We start from the raw sequence: 13,371 nt of genomic DNA, 5'->3' as shown, positions 1-13,371 counted from the left end.
TCATATTATACAATCTCAACTGAGATCAAAACTTCACTGCGAAAACATGCCATGCAGTCATGCATTATGCGCCGTTAGATTTGTTTTCGCATACCAAGCTATAAACGATCACTTCATCTGAATAGTTTTATAGCTGGTGATTAATTAGTATTACGTACCTTAATCGTTATATTACTGAATCGTTTTATGAAATCAATTTGCTGAACCGATATATTTTATACAAATCCGAATATAAAACTATAAAGTTAAAATTTCGCGCTGTCACAAACTTATAAACTGCACGTAATGACAACTTATATATATTAAGTTCGAGCATCTTATCTAAATCTGCGTTTATGTTTACCAAAATACATTGGCCCCCATGCGTAGTTTAAACAGTAACCTACGCGGCGTTACATTCTTAGCACATGTAGTCAGTCGTACATTGCCTAATAGCACGGTTTCAACAACTTAAAATGTTGTCATTACAGCACATAAGTTTCTTTACAAATCGATTCGGCAAACAGCGCACAAATGCGCGTTCTGCCAGCGCGTGTCAAGGGTTTGGTCTGGCGGTTTAAACTACGGTGCTTAACGGATTTCCGAGAAGTCTTCAGTTACACTGTTTCCTTACAAAAAGTGCCAAAATTGTCAGAGAAAATAAGTTGCAAAATTGTCAGCAAAAAAGGGGACAAAAAACCTAGCAAGTTGTCAGCATAAACAACTGTGTTAAATGTGTAAGAATATTTATTGTTTGAGTAAAAAACAGCAATGGCGATCTGTCGCACGTATATATAGCATATATGGCTGGGTGTAATTATTGCAAGACAGTGTATAGGTGCGCTGGCTGAAACCGGAACCACCAGCAGCGAAATATCCGGCAGGCACGAGGGAAGAAAATAAATAAGGCGAAAAGAAAATGAAGAAACGAAGTGGTCAAATCTATGGGTGGTCAAGTCCCTTTTTTAAGCGGAACTAACTTGCCATTGTGATGCAATCGTCGCATTGTTTTCTCGGCAAAGTTTTCGAATTCCTGTGGAGAGAATTAGCATTGTTTAAAAGTTATTATTTAATTAAGAGACTGACGATGTTATTTAGGCAAATACAATGGTTGGTTGACGTTGATTTTGCCTGTTACGTTTTCGTTACACCAGATTCTCACATTGTTTAAAACGGTTGGAAGTCAGTGAACGTATTTGGTAGAAGTCTCTAACGCTATTGTTTGCAAAGGTTGCAAAAAAAGATTCAGACTATTTTAACTTGGCCCAAGTAGTAATTATGCAATTTGATGCCGTTAACCGTAAGCCAAAGAGTATACAGCGATATCACGATCTCCTAATTTAGTTTTAGAAGTATAGTAGTGATAACAAAGCAGTGTCTTAGCTTACCGCTATACTGGCTAACACGTCCGTATCAACTTCATCCGACTTGAGTGAGCGGCGACTGCGTGCTCTATACCGCCTACCAGCGGCAGAACCACGACGGGAAGATCCGCATAGAGATTGTTCGGAAGAGGAATTCGACTGAGGGGGCATAAACTCCACTATTCCAGGGCTTATGTCGTCACAATGAGCACTAGAATGGCGCACAGAACGCGATGCCGAGGAAGCGATTGAACCTGTGGATTTCGAAAGCGTCCGGTCAAGACTGACGTCACTTCGGCTTAATGCGTCACCGTTGTCGAATCCGCTGTCACAGTCTGACGTCACAGCACAATCTATGGAACGCATGCGACCTGGTAAGATATGGTTGATAAGAAAACATGTATTATATTATATGTTGGTAAGGTTCTGCAGCGTGACACGCTTTGGACCTGAGATTTAGGCCAGAGTTGTTACTGATGTTTAGTAATTGTTAAACGCTGGTAGATTTATTTAACATTAGACTGTAGTGTTTAAATATTTACCGGCGATTGAAAATTAAAACAACAATTAAAATTTACAATGGATATCTTAAGTCCAATGATGTGGGAATGTAGTTTCTACCGGACTGCTATACATAAATACATAGATACTTTATATATTACGTATACATACCTTCGTCGTCATCAGCTGCATAATCGTTGTGTGGGTTACGGAATTGGTAATAAGGGGCACTTGTACGTCGGCCGTAACGTGGCTTTGAGGCGTCGAAACTTGAATTTAGATTCCGCTATTGAAAGAATAAACGTCGAATTAATATCGGCCTAAATAGTATGATATTGGTAATAATGACGGTTTTACAGTGGCAAGATTTAGTGTTTGCTGGTAAAAATACCTGAATAAATATTTTAGAAAAGGAGCTGCAAGAATTGATTGAACCTTAAAGCCGAATAATGAAATTTTATAGATAAACATTGTTTAATTTTTTGTACTTTAATTTAAATTAATTTGTCGTTCAAGTATCTTCCACATTGTGTCTATTTTTTATAAAGGTAATGTATATTTACCGGCGAATGGGTAGACACAGATGAACAGTCGTCGAAGACTGTTTCGTCGGCTGATTCAAAACGGTCGCTAGGTGACGTTGGCGAGCTGTACGGTTTTTTCCGAGTAGGTGTGACGTCACTTAATGAACTGGTATCTCTTTCTAACTTAAGATTGAAAAGTTCCAGACTACATTTCAGTTCAATCTTTGCAGCGGCAACCTGGGAATAACGTTTGAAGTTAAAACACCATTTAAAAAAAGACTGAGGATGCCATTAAGGCGAAATGTATATTTTTTACACAACAATTGGTTGCATTTTTCTGTTTCCGTAGCACAAAATCCTTACTCAATTTCTACACACAAGAATCGTCCGACTGTAGGAGCTTTCTTACAGAACAGACGAAGCTATATTTATCCCAAAAAGCAAACCAACCTTGATGTAATCCTTTTGTTCCTCAATACATTGTTCCACAACCTCAAGTTTACGCTGCATGTGGCGCAACCGAGCTTTGATCGTCTTCCCTCTTGTTTTGTCGCATTCATCGCTTTCCAAATCTTTCATGAAATGGTCGCACTTTATTTTTAAAGAGTTGCGACGCCTGTAAAAAATGCACGAGTTAAAAAATATAGAAATAACAAAAGCTCAAAATGAGAAGATGTTTTTTAAATAGGCTTTTAACAAATAAAATTTTAACAAATATTTTTTTAGGACCGTAAGCATACGGTTTTGAAATTATGTAAATATTCTTTGTTAACCAACAAAAGTGACAATAAAAAGGAATGAAAACATGGACCATTTTACCCCAAGTTGTGACATTTCTTACCGTTTGAGTAACGTGACTATTGTCACCATACGAGTCTCTTCGTTTTCTTTGATTGACCGGTACTTCTGTTTGACGTCATTCTCCATGAGATCGGTTCTCTTATCAGTGGAATGTAGGTTAGATAACCCTGATGACGTCACCTTGGGAGTGTACACGATGTTTAACACATATTGTTGGATGAACCAGCAGTGAATTGTTGTTGCGTAAATATTACGGTGGGGTTTAATTCGCGCTGTTGTAGGTCTCATATTACATTATTCGACAGTAAATTATGTACTTCAATGATAAGACGAAAGCGGAATGAAAGGTACATTGAGATTGTATTAGCACCAGTCTACACTACTAACGTCGTAACAGCCATATAGTTTCACTAAAATGTAAGTTTTATAACGATAAATTTTGCAGACTGTATATTTATCATTTAAAACCCCTATGGCAACTCGTAAGCGGTCACGAGGTGTATGAAACAGAACGCCCGTGTTATAACGGCCATCGTTACCCCACTCCCCCACACGCGAGGCTAAATAGGTTACATTCATTTATTCAAATTACCTGCTCGCTTTCGTCAAGCATGTATTTCTTTAACTCCAAAATTCCGTTCAGCACTCGATCGTCAGTGGGTGACGTACGGTCGTCCTCTGTTGACGTCAATGAACAACTTGCACTATGTCGCTTGGCCAAGATGCTGATGCTGTCCTGTATCGAAAACACAACCATTCGGGTCAAAGACTGCTCGGCTTAAAGGTTTGCTAATTTGTTTTGATTATACGATAGGGCAAGGGATAATGTCGTTCGTTATAATTATGGACAATTTATTACAGCGATTTGACCTACGTTGGGTTTAATGGCGCGGAAATTAAGAAGGGTTCAACAGGTATGCGAACTTACGTCATTTTTGGGCGATGACGTTGCAGGTGCGTGACTCACGCTGCGTACGATCGTCACGGTTGGTTGGTGGTCACGTGCCTCTGGTGACGTAACGGGCTGAACTCGATCGGCATGAGGTACGGGACGGTAACTGTTAAGGGTTAAAATATTAGTCTGGTTCAGTTACATGGCATAGGACAGTAGTCACACGGCTGGTAAAACACAGAGTATATTGTTAGCTTGTGAATGTATGTTATGTTTGTTTTGCCTTTCGTTATAATGCGAACCGGATGCCGCTCTAGGGCAAATCTGCTGTTGACAAAACATTCACGAAATTTGAGAACGTTAAATAGCATCTTAACTATTTACCAATTAACATACCATCGTGGAGGTATGGTAATAAATTAACATTCATTCAATTTGCTACTTGATACCGAACTCCAACTGTGTGTGTTTTGAAATTAAAATCGTGCCTACGGTTTTGTTAAGTCGATGATTACATGGAGTGAATAATTGTAGGTTTTCTACCAACCAAGATCGGTTAAATTACTCAATTATTAAAGAGAGCAAAGAGGCCAAACTAAATCCAGGTATGCTCGCGGTCTCAACATATCATCAACAACCTTAAATTAAATCAAGAGAATAGTTGGACACAAGTATTGCTCATTAGTGGTCGTAGCGACGTCCTGTTTATAATACTCAATCGCCTGAAATTATCACTTGCGAGTCAAAATCAGTTCTAATTTTCGAAAGATTTTTCGCCTGCGCATCTGGTTATTACAACAGGAATTTTACAACATCATGAACTGAATAGTAATTTGTACCTTTCTGGGTCATTTTCCTGAGCGTGGTTGCTTTGGGAACGTTTAAACATAGAGTTCCTCCATCGGTTAGTTGGAGTGTCGGTCGGTTTGGTGCCTTCGCCCGAGTAAGCATTTTCAGTGGACCCTTTACGCCGGGACACCATACGTAAACTCTTCCGAGCAAAGCGGGATGCAATAGCTTGGATGCGGGAATTTCTTCGAGGCACATCATAGCACACGTGCTCACATACGCAACCATCGGCTAAAAAATAGCACAATGAGCGACGTCTAGCGGTTTACAAAAATCTAATATTTTTGATATAACTTACCGATAATTTCGTCATTAAGATGACTATTTTCGCAAGGTACACCTTCGTTCTTATTGTTATTTCGTGCACAGTGGTCACACATCTTAATTTTCTGTGAACCCTAAAGCAAAGTAACATTTATAAACTAAAACAAATATTTTCGGAATAATGGGTAAAATATATTACAAGAGCTAATAAATACCGCTTTCTCAGAGAAACAATACATGTGTGCGCATTTAAAATAAAACACGATAACTTCATTGAACAGTCGTGGAAAACCCAGGTGAACCCTTAGCGTCGGGCAATTAAGACGAAGGACGTAAATCTTTCTACCAAAAAGACTTATTGCTGGTGACGCATTTATATTAGTAGTAAGTAACCTATATAGAGCCAGTGGCCAAAGGCCAGGCACGAACAAAGAATAAATACTTTCTGCAATCGCTTTTCGGATTCGTTTAAACAGGGCAAATTGAAATGTCGACCACACATAGAACCACGAGTGTCTTGGCAGTGAGCAAATGCCGCATATCCGCAATTTCTTAACCCGCAACCAATTCAGCGCTTAACCTTCGACGGTGGCCAAATAGAAAACCAAGCTAAGTAATAAAACTTTCAAACCGTTCGGTCGGCTTTGACGTTGTGCAGATTTTACTTTTACCGAGAAACCGATACAAGGCAACCGATAATTATTCATCTTCTTTAAAAGAAAACGCCAAAAACACTGTAAGCTGGTGGTTAGTTGACTCGACAAGACAAAGCACCTTTAAACTGTTCGATATAATTATGTAGAAAATAGCGATTACCAGGTACCAGCGGACAATGCGACGATTGCTTCTTTAATTAGACTGGGGTTAAGAAATGTCACACCTATACAATGTAAGGCGGTGTCTTATCTCGTTGTAGTAGATGATCGTCTAATGCGATTCAAGATGCGAACGTTGCTTTTACATCGGCCTTTGTAAGATCTATAGTGGACATAATCGCAACGAATCCTTGTTTATGCACTTATTGTACAGACTGCGTGGCCGGAAGACATGTTTCCTCTTCTATATTGGTGTGAACAGCTAATAGAGTGTCGCATTCGGCTTCCATGGCGAATTGATTTAAAACCGTATCACACATGTTATTTTCCATGTAGGTGAAAAGGTTATAAACTAACATTTATCATAGCATTCGAAAGGTGTGCGGCTGTAACTTTAAACTGTGCACACTGCTTTAATTGGCGAGTGCCCTGTAGCAATTGCGTAGCTGCAGTTTACGACGTGCTTATGCAATAAATCGCTTCGTTGGCTGTCCGGCAAGCGACGTATCGGATCGGTGAGAATTAGCTGTCTTGACAGTGTTAAGTACGTCAACGTGCATTACGACGAGACGCCAATAACCACGTTTGTTTGTTGTTCTCCGTCGAATGCGATACAATACCCACAATTACGCGGCGTTTCGGGTTAAAAAGATAACGTGTCTAAGGCGAAATACATATAAACATTCGCGAAAAATCCACTTTTCCACGGGGTATAGTTCGCGCAATGATATCGACTCGCTGCAACTCACTGCGCACGGTTACGGTTGAAAGAAACCAAATACGAAACATTATCTATCACCAGCAGAGCTTTACACGTCCCGCCTGCTTCAGTGTTAAATTTCTGCGGTAATTTTTAATTGCAGACAACTTCGCGAATGAACATGTTACGCCGACTATTTTCATAGAGTTGGCACAGAATGTGGTCATTTATTCGTCGGCGCTTATTAGCCAACTGCGAGTTAGAATGAGCACACCTGTTGTTTGTTACATTTGAAGAGGAAACCCGCCGCTGTTGGAACGTGTATGTTATTGTATACAATAGCTGGACCACACAGGATAGCGTCCCACGGCCGGGACATAGAGTAGAAAGACACTTTTTAAACGTAAACACAACTGATGCGAGATTGCTGGAACAAAAAGTGCTTTTCCTGTGCGACTAAACAACACAGCAGCGCAGACGCCGCACGGATATAGCAAACGAAAACAAAGGTCTGTAAGCGACCTAAAAAACGATCTGAATAGAGTCATCCTTCACTGTGTGGAGTGTTGTGACGTGTACGTCCTAATATGCGACCATAATTGTAACGTGTATACAGAGGTGTTTGTTTCCGAGTGTCCTTTATTGGTACATTCCGTTTCTTCTTAGCTATATGTGTAAGATCGTTAACAGCTCAAGCTTAAAGCGTGTTGACGGAGCTGGGCGGATACTGTGCTGTGGGGTGTAGCAGGAGCTAAATTAGTCTGCTATCTTAAACCACAGCGGCATCAAAAAAGCCACGAACCGGAACACTTGGTGTTGTTGCAGCGTTACAAATGTGTATTTGGCATTGCAAACATGCAAAATTAGATCCCAAGCCCACGATGACGTAGTTAAGCTGCATTTATACATGGTACCCTACGTCACATCCCTTGTTGAAATAAACAAGGAAATAAAGTGGGTAGCGCTACACTGAACAGACCTACTCATGTCTATTTTAAAAAGCAGTACTCAGCTAAACATACTGCGGCAAGAAAACCTTTTAACGCGGGTTTAGCGACTAAGTTTGACTGCGATGCCTATCTGAGAGCCAAATTCTGGCGACTGTCCTTAAATCTTGGATTTCCGCTGCAACAAAGCGGTAGCATTCACTTTGTAGTGGTTCAATACGAAGAACTCGCGGCACTAACATTGGAACAGCTTAGATAGGCCATTATTCACCAACTTTGCTTCGTAACTTATCCGAACAACGCCCGGTATAGACTGAATGTTAAGCTTGCCAAGCACAATCCCTTCTTTACGGACGTTAAATCATCACCATTCCTGAGTTTTAACTTGCGTTGTGTACATAGATCGATTATTTGACCATTCCAGCACACATGATGGAACTCAGGTACGCGAGATATCTCAATGTACACAAAGCAACTGTTTGAAGGCACTGCCTTCATCACACTACAATACCTTGTGTCTGTTGTCCGCTGAGCGAAATTCTCCTTTGTGTATTTGGCCTGTCGTTTGTGGACTTGGTGACCAACCATTCTTAACAGCTTTACCGGAAGAACCTATAGATTTTGTATAGGATTGAATAGGATACGGTATTATGAACCAGACTTGAACGACTGTTCGCAATATAACGTGACAGGAAGAAATAGATTATACAACGGACCACGAACATTAGTCTAGCAGTCCCAAACGGGGTGGCTCTTTTTTAATAGCAATTGACCAGACGGTCTAGCCCTTACTACTTTGCTAATCCGGATTCTCCGAGTTAAGGGTCACGAGAAAGATTGAGTCGAATTATGTCATTCGAAATTATATTTAACTTCCGAACTTACCAGGAATCGCTTTAGCTTCGCTTTTCGAAGGCGTGATATTGCCGTACGTTTCCATGAAGTAATCGTGGCTCATCTCGGTCGGCGTTTGCTTAGACTGAGTGCGCAACATTGTGGCAGAATATGTTCAAACAAATATATCCGGATCCAATTGCGTGGGTGCTGGCAGTATTCGAATAAAGTCGTGTAATCAAAATTGTTTCAATCTCAGTTAAATGCATTTACACACTTAACTTGAGCTAAGGGCTGGAAACAAATGTTTTAATTAGTTCAACACCAAACAAACTAATACAGTTCGAGTTCCCGACCGCTAAGCAAACCTTGCACTTTGTTAATGGCGTGCAAAACATACACAGTCTTCGGATGCATGCCTAATGTAAACATGACGGTTGCGATTGCAAGGTCGTACCCTTGCAAAGTACACGCACTCGATATAATGCGACACAGATAATGTTTGTGCGTTTACACGGACTAGCAGGATAGTTCCCAAAGATAAATCATTCGCTAAACTAACAACAACATCCGATGACTACACCACCACAATGTATCCAACTTAAGTTACGAAGTGTTTTCTTTACTGCCAAGTAACTAAACTCTGTTCGTTCGATTGCTCTCATTGCACACTCCAGCTGACAGATTACTAAGTGTCAACTGATTGACCGATATTACTGAACAACTCATTCCTATGCATACTTCCTACAAACCGTGGTGGTAATGCGTCATACAACTTCTGGCGTTTGTCCTCATAGTCAGAACTGCTTTTGTAAAAAATACATTAAACCGAATTGAAGCGACTTTACGTGTTTGAAACGGCTTATAGATTGTCCCAACTGATAAAGTGGCCGTAAAACTAGATTCTGACTTTTGCCTCGCGAGTCTAAACAATAACACTGGCACGTCCCTCAACAGTAGCTATAGAAAGCACTTTCCACAAAAGAGCTTGAAACCGTAAGCTTGGTGCAACACTTGCAACCGCGTTTGACTGTCTGTTTCATTTTCTATACAACAGACAGCCAACTCGGCCTTCTTCTTTTCTCGTCGATCAAACAGTGCAAGAAGTGGTGACTTTTTGCACATCTCTCTCTCGCTACCTCTCTCACAGCAAACGCCGAGCACAAATTGCGGGTCGAATTGATAGAACTGCCGTAGGGTGACATTCAAGCGCTTAATTCTACCCATGTACCTGGAACCTAACACCTTACCACTCAATCAATGTAACTTTTTTCCTGAAACAGTAACACCTTACTTTGTTGCAAATTTTCAACCCTTTTCTAATCTATCTAACTTTAAAAAGAACAAACCAAACAGTAGCGTGCTTACATAAGGCACTTACGGAATCCTTTCACGCCAAATTAATAATCCCAGAATAGGTGACGGCTTTCATCGTATTAAACAGCCCTAACCGACCAGAAAACCTCATAATACGTCATACGAAGTCGGCCAATTTCACCATAACTACATCCGCTGTACCGTTCCCTCTCTTTTCGAATTGGTGATTATGAAACTTTGTGATCACGTATTCTACTTAACGCGCAATCACGTTTAGTGACAAAATATCATCTCATTATTCCGCGGACTGTTACAAATTAAAAATATCGTAGACGAAAATTCTTTTCTAAAAATAAGAACCAAAAAATTTGATATCTGTTTAAAGTTAAAAACGTAGAGATAGTTGTAAATCTCTATGAAAACTCAATAAGCAGAAGTTACAGCTTATATAGACTGGCCCGGACCTGTTTAACTACTTCTCCAATAACTGAAAAGTTTTCAACATTATGTTTACCCAGCGTACATTGGTTACTAGCTTCTAGCTAACCGCGGAGTCGAATATAGTGGCGCAATTAATCCATACAGGTAAGTTATAGTTTGTTTGCCCTTATCTCCGACTGCGAATCTTCACGTTTATGGCCAACCGTAAACTTTATCGACAAACAAGAAAATTCCATCGCATCCTAGTTTTTCTTAACTGCATGTTTGTAACTCGTGAGCAAATTAGGCTGCGCTCGTTAAAATCCAAGTCAAGAGATTAATTGTAACGACCACCTCAGAGCGCAGAGGCCGAACTATGCACATTTCAGTGACCCCGAAAAAACAAGTTTACGTTAAAGCCACCAAAAGTAGGTCACTCAAGAATGACTGCTTAGATTGGTATGCGAAGATTCTATTTCTAGCAAACACTATCTCTCACACACTGCGTCTCATATTCCTTCACGCTGCTCAGCATGAACCTAATTAAAATAGCTGTACTTGGACATTGCTAAGCTGTATTGTCGATACTGAAAGTCGGTGAATAATCTGGATCAGTTTCGCCGCGTTAGTTATAAACAAGCGGGCATTTTCCCACGTAGTCTGGTCCGCTTTTTTCTTGCCTACGGTCTGTAGTAGCCTGATTAACATGCTTACTGTTATGCCGGTCGCAAAGATTTGTCCAGCTAGTCCACAACACGCCTTTGTTGGAAGCACGACTTTTAAGATAACGCGCAAGCGAAAAAAAACATTTATTCGCGTGCTATTGTTCTATGTTGCAAGTGCAAGGTCGCCGCGCTGTAGAAGAAACCTGGGCTTTTGTTTCATGTTTACACATTAATCGCACTGGCGAAGCAACAACAAACTAATAACAATAACAAAACTTGACCGAGGTCAATAACGAATGACCGATCGCCGGCGACGCTATTATCTTTCAAACGTCTTTTATTGCCGTCTAAACTTGCTTAATAATAAACAAGTAACAATACGGTGTGACGGCCAAGCTAATACTGTCACTGACACCAAAATACACTGAATAGAACTCGCTACATTACACAATGAGCATGAAATTTTGTGCAAATACACTGCCCAATAAATGAATCCTGTTATTGTAAATCGTTACTGTTTTATTCATAGCCAGGCGCTAGACATAGTGACGTACTGTGCATTTCCTAACCCTAGTTACGTACAAATTAATTAGGCTTCGCTTTTGAAATGAAATTACGTTACTACGGTGTACAACGCCGTAAGAATACCAGCCCAACGAAGTTTCAGCGTTATAAGCTTACAGTGGACTGGTGTCACGGTCTGAATTATAACAATGGCTTGAATATAATGATAGAATCTCTGTATAAAACATACGTGGGTTGCTTGCATAAATTACAGATGATTTGGCTTCGTGGTTCATTGACTTCTTAGCTCTCTTAGAAAATCAAGATGCCAAAGCAGTGGTTTAACGTGGGTATGTATTTTGTAACTCTGTTGTGAATAGAATAAATAGTAGTTTGATACTCCGCTACGCAATTGAGAATGTGTAAGCGAGACGACCCGAAGTGGTGATTCACCGAACTACCTCGCTGCGTACGAAACGAATCGGAATGTTTCGTAACAACAGATATTCGCAGCCGGATTTCTGAATGTTGAAACTAAGGTATGCGAGTATGCGGTCGTGTTTTAAAAGCTTTATACGCTGATGGTAATGGAGTGATATTTGCAATGTACTTTACTTGTTAAAGCAAACACCTATCCAAACCCGTATACCGTATTGAAAAGATTTGGTCGTATAAGTTTTGCCCTTAAAAAATTCTCATACACGATGTACCTATATAACAAATACTACAGTCTACACTTTATAACCATTAGAAGATAAAGCACTGCACCAACAGTTAGAACATCGGCTGTAATTAAACTTACAAGTGCTATTAAGTTGTTGAACTGGTACAGTGATAAAAGTGACTTTATAATAAATCTAACGATGAATTACAGCCCTATTACATGACAAAGTACCTTTCACTGTATAAAGATACAATTTAAAAGATGACGATTTAATACGATTTAAATAACAGAAATGCATATGTTAATACAATTTAAATAACAGAAATGCTTCTTATAACACATTAATATGCGATCCGCGCGAATTTAAACAGGGCGAAAGCACCACAATGCCTAGGTATTATTTTCGATACATACAACACACTGCGATTGAATAAAATCGTGGACTATGATGAGATGTTGGAGTACTGGGCTCTGATCTGCATGATTGACAATCTCCACACTGAGTCCATATAGGCTACATAAGACATGAATGTTGCCCACGAAAATGTTGCAATTTCCTTTTTATTAATAATTTCGTGACGACCGAGTTAAGTTTCCATCCGTGAGTTCCGCCTGTTTGGCTATGAATAAAGGTGCCCAAAGGTTTTATACATATATACCTCTAGTCCTCGTATCAAAACATACCAGAATATTTATTACAAAACGGAACAAATTTGGTGTTTATAAAAATACGCCAGACTAGACCACGACCCAGAAACATGTGTTTGTAAAGTCATATTTCAAGGAAGATAAAAATATGTTTTGTTGAAAGATTGTTTGCTGTACTATTCGTGCTATGGTAATAAATAAGCCTTTCTCCTTATGATATATTGTTGGCTTATAAGCCAAACAATGTTAGACATGTTTTTCAAACTAAAAGAGTAACGACCAGGGGCGAATTCCGAAGTTATGCTCAAGAATGTCTTTGTTTTGAACAACAACATTGTAATAACTCCGCATTAAGAAAATGGATATATATTCAAACTGACTGCGGTGTGCAGGAAAACAATTGTTTTTTTCTGTTAAGTTCACACGTTAAAATGAATGTTATTACGTAGACACAAAACGGCAATTGCTCCGACCCAGTAGTCACTAATGGGTTATCCAAATTATTAGCTTAACATAAAAAAAATCGAAAGAATAAATCACCCACAAAGTAGCATACACCTGGCACGAGGAGTATAAAACAAAACGTGTTAGAAGGACTGGCGTTTTTCGGCCAAACGAGGATAAAGCAAGTTACATTCGTCCATACGAGTCTCGATAATGCCGTTAAATTAACAATACAAAAC

At 39.7% G+C, this 13,371-nt stretch overlaps 1 protein-coding gene across 1 annotated transcript; it reads right to left on the bottom strand.

Moving 5' to 3' along the window:
* Positions 1–708: 708 nt before the first annotated feature.
* On the bottom strand, positions 709–8,764 carry LOC149737005 (uncharacterized). Its single transcript, XM_089877144.1, has 12 exons — positions 8,522–8,764; positions 8,148–8,248; positions 5,209–5,308; positions 4,901–5,141; positions 4,098–4,227; positions 3,762–3,905; positions 3,210–3,349; positions 2,819–2,984; positions 2,408–2,605; positions 2,016–2,130; positions 1,368–1,714; positions 709–1,012 (listed from the first exon to the last, which is right to left on the bottom strand). The coding sequence occupies exons 1-12, from the start codon at positions 8,628–8,630 to the stop codon at positions 932–934; spliced, it is 1,872 nt and encodes a 623-aa protein (XP_089733270.1). The 5' UTR covers positions 8,631–8,764; the 3' UTR covers positions 709–931.
* Between the last annotated feature and the right edge of the window lie 4,607 nt (positions 8,765–13,371).

The sequence above is a fragment of the Ciona robusta genome, chromosome 4, assembly GCF_009617815.1.
Source record: "Ciona robusta chromosome 4, ASM961781v2".
Lineage (NCBI taxonomy): Eukaryota > Metazoa > Chordata > Ascidiacea > Phlebobranchia > Cionidae > Ciona > Ciona robusta.
Note: the sequence above shows the minus strand (reverse complement) of the source record. Positions and strands in the feature narration are given on the sequence as shown.